We start from the raw sequence: 16,687 nt of genomic DNA, 5'->3' as shown, positions 1-16,687 counted from the left end.
CTTTCGAGGCCCAACTCAAATCATATTTCATACCTAAGGATGATCCCCTTACATCCATTAAACTCCTCATTAAAGGGCATCCCAGGTGAATCGAAGATGGCTGTCTTACTGTCCTGGAAGGCAGCTCTCCAGAGAGCAAAGTGTGCATCTTCATGATCTCTGAATCCCTTGAGATGTTCAACAGACATGCCTTCCACAGCAGCAGTGTGGTGTGGGAAAATGAGTAGCAATTTGTGTATCAACTGATCAGGGTGTCAGTGGGACTTTCCACTTCCAGTTGTGTAATCTCTGAAAAATTACTTAATCTCGTTGAACCACTTTCTTTACCTATCAACAGGATGCTACTGAAAGTGTAGTCCATGACCAGCACCCAGGAGCCTGTTAGAAAAGCAGAATCTTGGACCCTGCCCAGACCTACCGAATCAGAATTAACAAGATCCCAAGATGATGCAAATAAATATTACTATTCCAAAAGTACGAATAAAACCTACCTAAGCAGAGGTACAAGAATAAGGGAACATTTATGGGAAATACCCAGCAAGGAGGTAATACATAACAGACCTTTACTAAACGAGGAAACTATTACTATTTAGTTTCAATAAGTATATGGAAAGTTGAACTGTTCAGTGTTATGGAGGATTCAGATATTATGGCATGAGCTTGCCCTCAAAGAGCATATCTAATCCTATATAATAAAAGGCTGATATGCAAATCGACAGAATGGCAGAATGACAGGTTGCTATGATGCGCACTGACCACCAGGGGACAGATGCTCAATGCAGGAGCTGTCCCCTGGTGATCAGTGCATTCCCACAGGGGGAGGGCTGGTCAGCCAGAAGCCGGGCTCATGGCTGGTGAGTGCAGTGGCAGTGGTGGGAGCCTCTCCTGCCTCCGTGGCAGCACTAAGGATGTCCGGCTGATGGCTTAGGCCAGTGATGACAAACCTATGACACACGAACTCATTTTTTTGGTTGATTTTTCTTTGTTAAATGGCATTTAAATATATAAAATAAATATCAAAAATATAAACCTTTGTTTTACTATGGTTGCAAATATCAAAAAATGTCTATATGTGACACGGCACCAGAGTTAAGTTAGGGTTTTTCAAAATGCTGACACACCAAGCTCAAAAGGTTCGCCATCACTGACTTAGGCCCACATCCCCGGAGGGCTCCCAGACTGTGAGAGGGCACAGGCTGGGCTGAAGGACCCCCCTACCACCGAGTGCATGAATATCGTGCACTGGCCTTCTAGTTAGTAATACAGAAAAATAAGTGAGGGCTGAGGAGGGCAGCTAGATCTGCCTTCTCCACAGCTGACAAGGTTGAGCATTGTTGACCTATGAACCAGGAGGTCACGGTGCTATTCCTGATCAGGTCACATGCCTGGGTTGAGGGCTTGGTCCCCAGTGTGGGGAGTGCAGGGGGCAGCCACTCCATGATTCTCTCTCATCATTGAGGTCTCTCTCTCTCTCTCCCTCTCCCTTCCTCTCTGAAATCAATAAAAATCTTTTTTTAAAAACATGAAGAAAAGGTTTGGTAGCATCTACTGCTTTGAAAATGCCGGGGAAGGGAGTGGGAGGGACACCAGGGTGGGTCCTAGGAGAAAAGTAATTCCTAGCAGATCTGGGACCGTCTCTGCTGCAAAGCGCAGGAGAGAGCCATGAAGGGAGTTCTGTGGATTCCAGGTTGCCAGGCAGAACTCGGAGGGCAAGAGCCTGAGACTGGATGGAGCTGAGGGGCAGCCACTCGGATGAGTAAGGAGGGAGCATTTGCTGGAGATGCTGTAATTCATTTCTCAAGAACCCTGCTAGGAAAGGAGAAGAGTTAGAATTAAAGAATCCTGCTCTAATCAGACCGACAGGCAGAACACAATGTAACTGTGAAGAAAGTTCAGAGGAACAGGAAATCAATATGGACTGAAGAGCCACGGGAGGCTGAAAGGAAAGGTGGGCAGCTGGACTGTGGAGTACACACAGGATTGGTATCAGAGAGAGAGCAGGAGAGGGGAAACAATGCTTTTTTTTAATGGTATTGTTTAAAAAAGATACATGTTAAACACATGACTCAGTTCTGTCAGAAATGACAAATGACGGAAACCTGTCACTGACAGGCCAGTACCCTCATTCCGGAAGCTTCATGGCTCCATTAGCATTTCAAAAGGCAGAGAGATTTCAAGTACTGAACACACATGGCTGTGACAAAGTGGGAGACACACATGCGATAAAGAATTATAAAGCCATTATTAGTATTATTTTTACAAGTGCTATGTTTGTTCCAGGCAACAAAGGAACAAATGTACAAATTACATAGCTTTAATAATTTGTTAACATTCACCTCCCCCACTCAGGTACACTCCCTCCCCGCACAAGGCAGGGGCTGGGCTAGCTTCACATTAATATCCTTAGCAACTCACACAGTATCATGACACAGAGGGTTCAATAAGCAAATAATTTTTAACAAGACCAATAAGATAACACAGATCAGTTACTTACTTTTTCTTCGGTGAAATAAAGAGATAAGTAAGGAAGACTTTCTACATCATGAAGATAAGAATGTGCATCCCTTGGGAATACACATGTGGGCACAAGAGTCTCTATAAAGCCACATTCAAATATGGTGGGCATCATCTTGGAAAGCCTATTTTCCACAAGAACGAAAGCGTTTGTTTTCTTAATATGCTAAATTAAATATGGATAAGTTTGTATCAACTTTTTTCCTAGTGTAATTACCACAGTCAGCCCACCATTATCTCTAAGGGTTCAAATATACTCTCCACCAATATGGATATTTTCATAAAAACATTCAGAAGTATATTGTTCACCTCTATCACTTATATCCCTAGTTTTCAAATATAGTAAATCCTCTTTATTTCACTCCTATTCATTCATAATTTGCTATTATTTAGGGAGCTGGAGAGCAGTTTACTCTTCTGTTGTCCATATAGAGTAGGTTTTAAGGAAAGTAATAATGTAAATATATAACAAAAATAATACTTTTTTTAACTTCTCAAGCAGTCCAGGGGCATTCATATCCAATCGCTGGCTAATTACAGACATCTCTACTAACGTCGGTGCTCTAGGGCCTCTGTTTTAAACGCTGCCTCTCTAGTAGCTCTTAGATGTTGTCTAAGCCTTAAGGGGAATAAGACTATTTACAAATGACTATTAAGTCTTACTTTTCACCAATATACATATATATCCATCCCCTGGTCCGCCCCCAAGTCTTTAGATTAGTGAGGTTTGTCTGTGGGGCAAATAGGATCATTGTAGTTCTCAAATAGAGTGACGGTCACACTGGTGCCAGTGAAATGAACATTTTTGTTGTATGCAATTATATATTTCACAATTATATATTTCACAATTAAAAAGGTTTAAAAATAATTTCATCATGAAGAAAGTTGCTTCAATTAAGAAGAAAGAGGAACTAGATATAAGTAGCTACACAACAATTAAAATATCAGTTTCCTGTCCCGGGAGTGCTTCAGAGCTCAGTAGCTAAGGCTTTCTTCAACCCAGTAGGTAAGCGTCTTTGGTTACCATGCAGAGAATCCCACCCTGATTACTGAATCCCATTCCACAGTTAACCATACCATTTAGCTCAGTGCTAAGTATAGAATATGTGTAATTTTCCAGTGAATGTGGAACTAAAATGAGCCTGTGGCCACGTCCCCAAACCTGATATCAGCTTACATCTTCCACACTTGTTCCAAATCTCTCTGGGGATAGTTCTTTCCAATATCCTGTTAGGTGCCCACTGCATTCGAATGCTTTTTTGAAACAAGAAAGTTGGGGAATATACGACTAGAGATATTGTTAGAAAGAAGTGTGATTCTGTATAGCTGATTACTAAGTCAAATAATGGATTTAAAATGACAGCAATTGAAAAATCTACATGTCATGAGAAGAAACTTTCTCTCTTGAGTGGAACCACTTGCTGTATACCAAAGCCACTGTGAGAGTCTAAGCACTAAGAGCGAGGCCTCTCTCCAGCCCTGCTAAGGAGACTAGTTCTTGCCTCTGCAGCATTTTAGAGGTCAAAGTGGGATAGTTCTGAGTTCTCCACAGGAGAAATGTACAGTTAAAATGGCTTAGTGATTCAGAACCTGAACTCCAGCAGAACCAAAGCAAAGACTATACGATAACACTGCTAGCTGAGGAGGCGATATCAGGGCAGATCTTTCCAAAGAAGAGAAAAGATTCCTGGCTGTGAGCTACTTGACTATTGAATATGTTTCATTTACTAGAACCCTCTCCAGGAATAATACCACACAGTCAAACCGCCTGTATGTATTTTGGTGATTTCCATATACCTTAACATAGTCAATGGAGTCACTGGCCAGGGGTGCAGCTGGCACGCCTGCCCTCAGCCTCTACCTCTTAGTATCATCTCTCAGCTCCTGGCCAGAAGGCCAGGTCTGATTTCCTCTCACAGAGTTGCCTCTTGTCTTGCTGGACAAGGCCAGTAGATCTCACTTCACCCAAAACACCCACTACTGAAAAGCCTGGCTTACAACCTTATTTTTGTAACATAAAACTTGCCACTGGCATACATTATTGACTATAAATACTCTCCCTCCTAAAAGGTTCGGGCTCTAAGAAGCAATATGAAGCACACTAAAGAATGTAATTTACATATTTTAAAATCAGATATCATAAGGTAGAAAGAACATTTGCATTGTAGAAATAATTTCAGTTCAGATTTTAAACCCTGCTACTTACTAGCTGTGTGGCAATGAGCACGCTATTTTACTTTGCTGAATTCTCTGAATTTCTTGTGAATGAAGTGCATCTCCCACATAGGGTACTTTTTACTCAACCAGCACTGCACACACACAGACAGATACATACACACACCTGTTCTACTTAACTACTTTCAATTAGTCTGTTCACAAGCCACTTCCTTCCAAGTTGGTTTCCACCTTCAAATCAAAGTAAGCATCATGTCCTCCAATCCCTTCCTAAAACCCACTTCCTTCGTCCCAGGAGAGCTAGTTGCTCCTCTTCTGTGTTCTCACAGTATTTGTTCTAGAAAATGACTATAGCACCTGCCATGCATTGTAATTACGTATATATGTGTCTGACTCCCCCTCTAGACTCTGAGTGAGCTACCTGAAGTAGTTCTGAGTCATACTGGTAGTATCTTTAGTTTCTAACAGTGTCAACATTCACAGGGGGTCCTCAAATAAGTGTGAAAGGAAAGAAGAGAGCAAGAGAGGAGAAGGAGAAGAGAAGGAGGAGAAGGAGGAGGAGGAGGAGGAGGGGGGAATAGTGTCCTTTATTTACTATGTGCTAAGCATTTGCATACATGATTTATAATTCTGGAAAAAAATCTATGAGATGGACATGAGCATTGAAATCTTACAGATAAGAAAACGGAGGTGCAAACACTGCCAATAAGTGATTGAAGAACTATACCAACCTACAATCTTCCTACAAAGAATTTAGCACAATTGCCACTTACTGGGTCTCATAAAATGGCATCTTTCTTCCTTCTGCTCTGACAATAATGGGGGTGTGACTTCTGTAATGTAAGTGTCTAGAAACTAAGCTCACTGGTGTTAACCCTGTAACTTCAGAAATTTAAAACAAAAGTTCATTTCGCCGAACTCTGCAACAGCACTCGTGCACAGATTTTTCAGTCTAACATTAATCATTCCCAAAATATCTTCCGAAGGCCTGCTCCATGCCAGCTCTACACTCTGCCCTGGGAATCCACGGATGAAATGTCACAATCCCAGTCTTCCAGGAGCAGGCACTGGGAGGTGCGGGCATTTGTGGAGCGCCTGCCAGGGGAACTTCTGAGTGCCTCAGAGCACATATTCTTAATGGGCATATGCTGCATGCCTATTAAGCCTGCCATTAGGGGATCTGTGAATCACTTAATGGAACACAGAGCAGACTGCTCTATGCAACTGATGTGGCCACAGAAGATTCTTTTAGGAAGATAATGTCCGCGTTACAATTGAAGAGCAGCCCGCATGTGGACTCGTACCACCTGGGGTGATGAAGTGAGTCCTTAGGGAATTGATCAGGATTTCCAATGAAATGGTAATATGGCTGCCACCTAGCCAAGCAGTGAGCATCGAGACATGAACGCCATGCATCATTGCCCTGCCAACTGCTCCCTGGTGGAGCCCCTTGTTTTCACCAACCCATTATGTCCATTTGAAACTGGCATCATGGTGGCCTCCGCTCATAAACCCGAGAGGCATCATTTGCGTAGCAGCCTATGTGAATGGCGCCCTAGAGAACCACACAAGAGAGAAATACACTGGGAATGACGGGCAACACGAGTGGTCCTGACTACCAAAGGGATTAAGGTTCCCGTGCACCTTCAGTGGCCAAGCCATGATCAGCAAATCCAACGTTCAGGCGTCATATGAGGAGTCTGCTGCACCTTTCTGGCCCTGGCTGACCACAGTGAAGCGAAACCTAATAACCAACGTGCCTCTTTCTGCCCCAAAGCTCAGAAACACAATCAGCCGCATGTAGCAGACCCTGTGTAGTTACTTTTGGCACTTCAATTTAGCTATTAAAATGCCACCCAACTGAATAAACTCCTGTCAGATTTCCACCCCGTCTCAATAACGGCCACACCGTCTTTGAAAGTAAAAAACAGAACTGGAACTGGGTAATAAGTAATAACGGTGCAAGATCACAGCCTCGTTTTATGCCATTTATCACAGTAACCACCTCTGATCTTCTTTCGAGGCCTGTAGTTCTCACCATCATTCCCAGGTGGACTGAGCAACTAGGCATTGTTTACAAACTCCTCTGCACAGACCCTGTTTCACAGTGTCTCCCACACAGCCACTCAGCTGATGGAACTGAAGGCCTTGGTTCACAGAAGCTGCCACACTGCACTTGGCATTGGCCTCGAAGGAATAACTTCATGCTGGGTGATGTTGGGGATCCCACCTCATTCAGGCAAAAGTCTGAGAATATCAACCTGCTTCCCTGACTGGCTGCGTAGATGTGTGTTAATCTAACACCTGCCCTCCATGAGATGGGTGTTCTGGCTTGTAGCTATTGAAAGGGTTCAGAATATGTCATCCCAAAATATGCTGCTTTGACATAAGGATTATTTTGAGCAGAAGACAACTGAAAACACACACACACACACACACACACACACACACACACACACACACAGCCCTCCCCCAGGAAGGACAGGATGATTTTTATGAATCCTCGAAACAACTCTAGACTCTGATGGCCCAGAGAAGGCATCAGAGAATGAGTTTGCATACAAACCTTGCTAACTGGCCCTTGTCTTCCATTAGTTTCCCTCATATACTGACCTTCCCAGTCTGCCCCCGAAGTGTAAAGCCCTTTTCTTTTGTCTTCTCACTTCTCTACAGATTTATTGCTTTTTTTGTTATAATGCTATGTAAGTCCAAGCCTAACCACCAATTTGATTTACTCATCACTGAGTTCTCCTGTACGTATAAATGATGTACGTGATAAAAACAAAACAAAACCCCCAAACTCTCTTTTTCTTTTTGAATTTGTCTTTTGTCAGTCTAATCAGCAGGGTCTCAACGAATGAGCCAAGATAGGTTAAAAAAAATAGTTTTTCCTCCTCTACACTAAATTCTATACAATAGTTCTTAACCTGGGAACCTCCTGAAAGTAGATTCCAGGTTTTATGCATTTGCATTTTTTAGAGAAGAGAAGCCATATATTTGACCATCTGAAAGGACTCTGATATCCAGAAACTCGGTTGACTCTTCAATAATCCGTCAACACACGCTTCAACACTCACCCCAATTTCATAAGAGAAGAATCAATACTGAGCTGTTAGGCACCTGAGTCACATAAGGATAAGTCAGGGAACCCTCAGGATCCTAATCCACAGATTTCCACAGGATGCGTCCACTATCTCTACTTATCCATGCAGATTCCTTGGCTGAGATGACTTATCTCTTAGGACTAGACTCTAAGTCCTAAGGACAGAAACGATTTTTATATTTCCTGTATCATCTGTTTCAAGTCTCTCTCTCTCTCTCTCTCTCTCTCTCTCTCTTATAGGGAGTGGGGTGTTAGTATATAACAATAACCATGATCAGTCAATTAAGAGAAAGTACCTTTGGCATTCAGAAATATCTATTTCTGTAAAACCAAAACCATAAAACTCCAAGAAAAAAATAAAGGCAGTAAACACTTTGACATTGTTCTTAGTAATATTTGTTTGTATATGTCTCCAAGGGAAACAAAAGAAAAAAATAAACAGATGGGACTACAACAAGCTAAAAAGTTTTTGCACAACAAAGGAAACCATCAACAAAATGAAAATACACCCTACTAAATGGGAGCACATATTCACCATCTATACATCTGATAGGGGGTTAATAACTAAAATTTATGAAGAACTCATACAACTTAACAACACCAAAATTCAATTTTACAAATGGGCAAAAGATGTGAATAAACATTTCTCCAAAGAAGACATACAGATGGTCAACAGACATATGTAAAGATATTCATCATCACTAATCATCAGAGAAATGCGAATTAAAATCATAATGAGATATGGCCTCACACCTCTCAGAATGACTATCATCAGTAAATCCCCGAACAGCAAGGGTTGGCAAGAATGTGGAGAAAGGGGAACACCGGTACACTATTGGTGGGAGTGCAGATTGATGCAGCCACTGTGGGAAGCAGTATGGAGGTTCCTCAAAAAATTAAAAATAGAACTACCATATGACCCAGCAATTCCACTTCTGGGTATTTACTCAAACAAATCCCAAACACTAATTTGAAAAAATATATGCATCCCTATGTTCATTGCAGCATTACTTACAATAGCCAAGATATGGTGGCAACCCAAGTGTCCATAGATAGACAAGTGGATAAAAAAGATGTGGTACCTATATACAATGGAATATTATTTGGCCATAAAAAAAAGAATGAAATCTTACCATTTGTAACAGCATGGATGGACCTAGAGGGTATTATGCTAAGTGAAATAAGTCAGTCAGAGAAAGACAAATACTATCTAATTTCACTTATAGGTGGAATCTAATGAATAAAGTAAACAAACAAATAAAACAGAAACAAATTCATGGGTACAGAGAACAAACTAATAGTTGCCAGATGGGAAGGAGGTTGGAAGGTTTGGTTAAAAAGGTGAAGGGATTACATATAAAAAAGTAGTTACAAAACAGTCAAGGGGATGTAAAGTAAAACATAAGGAATATAGTGAATAATGTTGTCATAACTATGTATAGTGTCACTGAGAACCAGATTTATCAGGAAGGTCACCTCGTAAGTTATATAAATATCTAACCACTATGCTGTACATCTGAAACTAATATAATATTGAATTTCAACTGTAATTTTTAAAACAATTTAAAGACTATGCTGGGGTTGTGATGACACCACTAATTCTCCCCCAAAAGAAGTATCTGTTTCTGTTTTCTGTCTCAAGACACTTGTGGGACCAAAAAAAATGTTAGTGACTGTATATAAGGCCATCAGAGTGGGGGTACAAGGCTTTGCAAAACCTATTGCAAATACCAAGAAAAACCTGCCAGATGACTGAGAGGAAGGAGCGTCAAGATCCAGAAGTTCCCAATACTCCACAACTGCTGAAGATTAACCGACTAAAATCCTCACAAAATAACAGCTCAAAACCTCCTTTTAAACACCACAAAGTTAACTAATTCACTTCAAAACATGTTAAGCAACTACCAGGGGTCTTACAGAGACCACAAAGATCAATGAGATGTGGTTCCTTCCCTCCGTGAGCTGAGGGACCACAGAGGAAAAGAAAGCCAATAAGCAAAAGAGACAGGTCCACAGAACACCTCCCGCCTTAACGGCTTCGCAGACGCCTCCTCATCTTCAGTTCTAACGCCTCAGAAACTGTACCCGTCTCTTAATAAAACAGTATCTGGCAAATGTGTATATAGGAAAATAATGTGAGAGAAGTTTCGAGTTACACTTCAAAGTCAGTTGGTGGGACATCAGAATGGTGTGTAGGTGATTTTGGAAAGTGCCACATTCAGTCAACAAAGAGGATGTGGCCTGGGATGCAGCTGGCGGCACAGAACAGTCCTTAGAGATCAGGAAGCTAAGGTCTAGCATTTTATATGCTAACAAAAGAGTTTACTTACAGGTATTTTCACTGAAATTGGTTGGGGCTTCGGAGTGGACATGAAACATACTGTCATTTTTCTCATTAAAAAAAAAACACAGGGTCTGCCCCAGGTTGTGTTTCAAGCAGAACATCTGGTTTTCTATGACACAAATAGAAAATTGTCAAGGAGGGCCCCCAAAAAAGTACAAATGAAGTCCTGGCAGTCCAGAGACAGCTGAAATTATTTCCGATAAGCAAGAAGCAAGGAATATTTTGTTTAGCGGCCTGAGTTTGAGCCCAGGTGTTGAAAGGCAGAATTTGTACAAGTGCATATGGTAGATGTCATCCAGCCAAACAACAAAAACTGGGGCAGGAAAGTTCAGGGCAGGGCAAAGGACACATGGAGGGAAGTGGTGGAGAACCCAGTGTTTCAAGCAAGTTCTAATCAGATTCTCCAAACTGGCGGCTGTGAGAAAGGGAAGGAGAGGGCTGGAGTTACAAGACCAGGCAAACGGTAATGACAGAAATCCCTAGGAAAGGCACATTGACACAATTAACGTGCAGCATTTTCAGCATGTGAAATAGCACATCCTTGCTCTGTCCAAAGATCATCGGAGCTGAATCTAGCTTCTTAAGACAATACAGTTATCATACACAAGGATCTTTTAAATGCATCCTTTTGTCTCCTAAGAGAGTTCATTTTCAACCATTTCCCACCATTTCACTGGGCACAGGAATAACCATCCTACTCTGTCCCAAAGAAAAAGGTTCCACAACCTTTCTGTCTTCTTTTTTAATAAAAACTGGCTTTGTCCTTTCAACATAATGTGGCATGCCCCTACAAGTCACATTTCTATGGACCCTGTACAAGGGCCACTTTATCAGTCTATCTACAGGCGGTCAGCACTTTCAACCACCACCCTCAACCCTTCTCTCCTAGCTCAGTGTGCTTTCTCAGGTTGCACAAGTACAAACACATGGAGAATGCAAAGAATGTATCCAAGTTTGGCAGAGCTTGCCTGTCCAAGTGCCCCCAAATGGTGCGAACTGAAGCAAAACAGCCGCAGAAGCAAAATGCAATCTGGAGGTCAGTGCAGGACCAGCTGCCCTTGTCTCTTAGACATTCCTGGCTGGAATCCCACTGAGCAAATGTGGGGGAAGAACAGACAGGACAGACCAGAGGATCAGGAAATACCCAGCTGCAGCAAAAGAGAGCAGTCATCAAAAACATAAGCTAAGCATACAAATAGCAATTTCCCTCCAGGAGTGCCCCCGGGGGCAGAACTGTAAATCACATTCCTGGGTATTTCTTTTCAATCCTGTGATGGCCTGATGGCTGATTTTTAAATCCCGCCTCTTGAACCATACCCATGATCCCATACGTCCAGAAAAACAGCTTCTCCTACTTGACCTGAAATCTAAATGGTATCAAGTCACCTCCCACAGAGCCACTTCCTCATTCAGCCACTTCTGAAATCTTTCTTCCCAAATACTCTATCAAGAGTGGTTGTTACACCCACAAAAGAACAAGTGTTCAAGAAAAAAACGATCAGTTGTTTCCTTCATAATTTTAGTGTCAACTAAAGGAAGCTATCCGACTTTGAAATCAAATGTGATGCTCATAGCTCAGGTATTTTTTCTATGCCAAGTCTATACTGAACGCTGACAGATAAGACTCATTCTTTCTTTCTTTAGACAGATCTGTATTACGTACTTATACTGCATTTCATCAATTCTAAAATACACATTTTTTTTTTTACAATTTATCGTCTCTGAAATTGAAATACATCTGAAAATTAAGATACTGGTTTTCTTCTCTTAATACATAAAATAATGTAGCATCTTACAATCAGTGACATGCCACACAGGAACTGTTTAATCCTCCTGAACTGAGTGAAACAGCCTTTCCCCTTGAATTTGCCCTTCCCTCTCCAATGCTCCTTGGACACTGTTACCAGAGTAATCTCTCCGGAGCAAATCTGGACATGTTACCCTTACCCCTGTTTTGAACGAGCCAATGAATTCCCTTTACCTGTGGAGTAAACATGGAGCAAGAGGCCCTTCGTGACATGTCCCGGGATGACTTTCTCAGCATCATCGCCTCCTGCCTCCTGTCCAATTAGGAGCATTTTCCTCCATATACCAAATTTCTCTCAACTCCGCCTAACTTTCTAGTATGGATTACTTAGAATCTTTCTCGGACACCTCCCCTTTTCCAAGGTTTAAATAAATGTTCATCTTCTGGGGTCCCAAGCCCTCCTATGTTTTATTATAACATCATAACACACTCTATTGTGGGCCTATGATTTCTGCAAGGCATCTTGCTCATTTCTGATGTAAAGCCCTTGGGACACTGCCCAGCATGGAGCTGGAGATGAAATCATAATTACTGAAAAGATGGAAGAACAAACTTCATGGCATTCTCTCCCTCCATTCACAAGATGATTCACCAGTCCACAAAGTTCATGACTTTCAGAGGTCATCAGTAATCAGATAGGATTTCAAGCCTTCTTGGTTACTCTTCAGATTCAGGTTCCCCTTGTCTAAAATGTGACAATTCTAGACTAATGGTCTCTATTTCCCTTCCATTCTCCAATTCTGCTATTTATACTCCAATAAAAACTATCTGCTATTCTACTTATCTAGCATTTATAACTGCTGTTTTCCACTGTGAGGTATCTTTTTGAACATGGATTCACAGAATGACAAAACAGCCTAGAGCTCAAGATACTCGAGATTGTGTGTGTGTGTGGCGGGGGATGGGGGGGGAGGAAGGGTTGAGCATGTCTAAAACTGCAGAGGAGCCATGTCATTTGAAAATGCATACTCAGTATAATTTTATATCTGGAAAACAAATACTCTCTTTTTTACAAACGAAAGACTATAAGGCTTAAGTGGTCTTGGTATACGGAAAAAAGAGTTATTCTCAATTAAAGAGAGGACATGATATTTTTATAGGCTTCATCAAAGTGGGGCATGGGTTTTAGAAGGTCATGAAACACTGGCACAGTAAAAGCCAAGATGGCATAGTTGTTAAGAGTATAGACTCTGATGTTACTCTGGGTTGGAATTCCAAATCTATCCCTTACTAATGAGCTCTGTGACTCCCAACACTTGACTTAATCTCTGCAAACCTTAGATTTGTCACCAGTAAAATAGGGATTATCAGACATATCTCATAGAGTCATTATAGGAATTAAGTTAAAAGTTACAAATAAAGCTCCTCTAACACTGCTTGGCACTGAACAGGCCCCTATTAATGGTGGCAATGATGACCACTTCTCCAAGTCAAACACAGAGACCATATTAGATGCTCCAGTACATTGCAAAGGACCCTGGAGATGTACACAGGCACTCCAGAAATATTGGAAAATGGTGGGAATAATGATAACAATGATGGCAGTGACAACAAAACAGTAAGTACCATGGAATGACATTTGATTTTTTTAAATTATGTATTAAAAAGAGATCTTTTCCATGACTTACCAGTTTAGGGGGGAGGAGGACTGGAGATATTTATAAAATATATCATACATACCAAAAGTGCTTATGACATATGGGTGCAGTTTAAATAAAAATTATAATAAATCGAGCACAGTGAATATGCACGTACTCGCCACCCACCTTAGGAAAACAGTGCATGACTAGTCTCACTGAAAACATCTGGATGCCCTCTCCTGAGGCCATCACCTCCCACTTCCCACGGTATCTGCTACCTCGACTCTTTTGTTTCTCATGTGTCATCATTCCTTATTTTGTTAAAAACATTTTTCATGAGATATAATTCATAAACCACACAATCATCCATTTGAAATGTATAATTCAATGGGGTTTTTTTAGTCTACTCACAGATATGCACAACCATCACCATCATCCATTTTAGAATAGTTTCATCGGCTCAAAAAGAAACTTCATACCCTTTGGCTACCTTCCCCATCCTCAGCCCCAAACAACCCCTCATTGACTTTCTACATCTGTAGATTTTCCTGTTCTGGACATTGCATACAAATAAAACCATCCAATCTGTGACCTTTCATGACTGGCTTCTTTCCCTTAGCATATTTTCAAAGTTCATCCCTTTAGTAGCACTTATCAGTAGTTCATTCCTTTTTATAGCCACATAAGATTCCACTGTATGGGGATGCCAAATTTTTATTCATTCATCAACCGATGGACATTTGGGTTATTTCCACCTTTTGGCTATTATGAATAATGCTGCTATGATCATTTACAAACAACTGTATGTGTGGACATATGTTTTCATTTCTCTTTGGCATATGATACCTAGGAGTGGAATTGCTCAGTCATATGGAAATGGTTGAACTTTCTGAGGAACTGGACACACCAGCTTTTACACTGATTCCCAGAAGACATAAAAGAAAAAAGTACACTAATGACTTATGGTGTTAAATCCGTCTACTCAGCCAAAGGTACTCCCTCAGTGCCTGTGGCAACTCTTCATCAACCTTATAAATAGTTACACGTCAGTTATTCATACTGTATAGATACCAGCCTATAAGAGCTGATGTTTTCTAGCTGTTAAAGACTGTCAGTAACATGAATAGAAGTGGACTTAATAGAAAGTGTCCCCATTTCCTGGGCATTCTTGGTTGATTCCTTTGATTCTCAAAATAGCATGTTTAAAACATTTTGCTTTTAGACCCTGTCCACTATTTCTGTGGTCTAGTGATTTGAATGACGAGAATACTCAAGGTGGAATATAAAAATGGACCAATTTCGCAGACCTACAGAAATATCAACCAATTAGGCACCGTCTGTTTTTTCAGACTTACTTTCCAGCCATTATGTTTATAAAAATTAAGATAAATCTACTTCTCACCAACAGTGTGAATTGCCCGGAATATGCTGACATCGTTATGATACCATCATATGATGATCAGAAAGTGGGCAGAGGTGGCAAGAGAGAGATTCAGGAACAGAAGCTTCCTCTGAGAGCCTAGGAGATGCATGCGGTGTCTGGAAACTCCATTCACACCCTCACAAATCACTGCGGGCCTGAGGTGTCAGTCTCCACAGCCTTCCATACAAGAGGGAAGGGCATCTGTCTCTGGTTCTCCTGGCGAACGCCTGCCTTGTTGCACGGTCTGCTGCACTCCTCTTTGGTTGCATGGCCGACTGACAGACAGTGAGAGGTGACAGACCTCCGAGTACTCACTTACCTTTACGTTAACTATGCTGAGGAGGTTACGACGTTGGCCAATACAGAAATGCTTCTGAATTTTAATATGGTATTTCTGAGTGTCTTTGACCCATGTGATACGATTGCTCAGAAAGATGTAGGGTAGGCCCTGGAAAGCGAGGATTCCAAATACCCCATGCAGACTGGCATGAAAATATGCTGACTGTCCAGCCACACGTGTGATCTCCATATCCTCCTAATCTTGAAGTGCAATTATTTAAGAACAGAAAGAAAAAATATAATCCTCCTTACAATGACAACGGAACTTGCAAAATGAAAACTTACAAGAAAATTGTATTTACGTTTGAAACACAGAGAGATCACTGTCATATACTAGGTATTTGTATCTCAAAAAATACACATGCAGACAAAGGCTTGCATAATTTCCTAAAATCCAAATACATTTAGACAATCCATATACACCAGACCTTAATAAGCAGAGCTTATCAACAAAACTATTTCTCTAACACAATATACACCTTTTGCTTTTTCGCTTAGTTCTATGGTCTAGATTAACAACATTTACAAAACAAAACAAAAAAGCAAAGCAAAGTGCTATCTAATATCAGTTTTAAAATCTTATCATTTTTATCTTTTTCTTAACTTCACTGCTAAAGAATTCTTAGACCTTGGATATGAAGTGCTATGTCATGAACAGGAAACGCTGGGAAAAGGAAGATACAGTGGAGATACGCGGATATTTAATTTATGTTGGCCAAAACACCATTTTCCCATTTACTGACTCCTTTCACACCAGCCACCATAAATAGCACAGAACTTTTAAAGATTCCAAAATAACTGACGTTTTACTATTAGCACTTTTCAAATCACTCCTCCTTAGACTGTCACCTTTTGCCAGCTCAAAACATACTTCACAACTACAAGTGTCTGCTGTTTAGTTCTGACACTGCAATATTTTCCCCAGAGAGGCGTGAAGCAGGTCAGTGTGCAGAGCTAACTAACAGCATCGAATTGTTATTTAGGAGGGAGGAATGCATACTGTGGCATTGGTAAGAGCAAACACGGACACCAGTCGCATGTGTTTGTAAGCAACTTGAGGACTCCTTTCTTGGGCCGCCACAGTGGCTGTCCTAGACGGACTGTCCCTAAACAGCTGACAAAGGAATCCAAAGCCAAACTCCTCCTTGCATGGCCCCCACAGCCCAGCCCAATCTGGACCCAATCCAATTCTCCAGCTCATCACCCATTCTCTTTCCACCATGCGCAAGTCAGTTTTGTCCACATTACACACTTCGGTACATGGATGAACCTTCCCAGGGCCTATAGGCTCAGGGCCCTAGGACTGATAGGATGGTTGTCTGTGCAGATTTGTCACCGTGTGTGGCACAGAAGCTGAGAAGGTCTGCCTAGATGTCACCTATGGGAATGTATTCATGGTTCC

The 16,687-nt window shown here is 41.3% G+C and overlaps 1 protein-coding gene across 8 annotated transcripts in view; it reads right to left on the bottom strand.

The window, feature by feature from the left end:
• The window catches only part of TNIK (TRAF2 and NCK interacting kinase), a 280,941-nt gene extending 270,730 nt beyond the window's left edge, over positions 1-10,211 (bottom strand). For all 8 annotated transcript variants that reach the window (XM_014455950.2, XM_023753889.1, XM_023753886.1 and 5 more), the window contains exon 1: positions 10,123-10,211. In XM_014455950.2, coding sequence (XP_014311436.2) covers positions 10,123-10,188 — 66 coding nt within the window. In that variant the 5' untranslated portion in view covers positions 10,189-10,211. The remainder of the gene's footprint in view (positions 1-10,122) is intronic.
• Positions 10,212-16,687: the final 6,476 nt, after the last annotated feature.

The sequence above is a fragment of the Myotis lucifugus genome, unplaced genomic scaffold (genome assembly GCF_000147115.1).
Source record: "Myotis lucifugus unplaced genomic scaffold, Myoluc2.0 scaffold_53, whole genome shotgun sequence".
Lineage (NCBI taxonomy): Eukaryota > Metazoa > Chordata > Mammalia > Chiroptera > Vespertilionidae > Myotis > Myotis lucifugus.
Note: the sequence above shows the minus strand (reverse complement) of the source record. Positions and strands in the feature narration are given on the sequence as shown.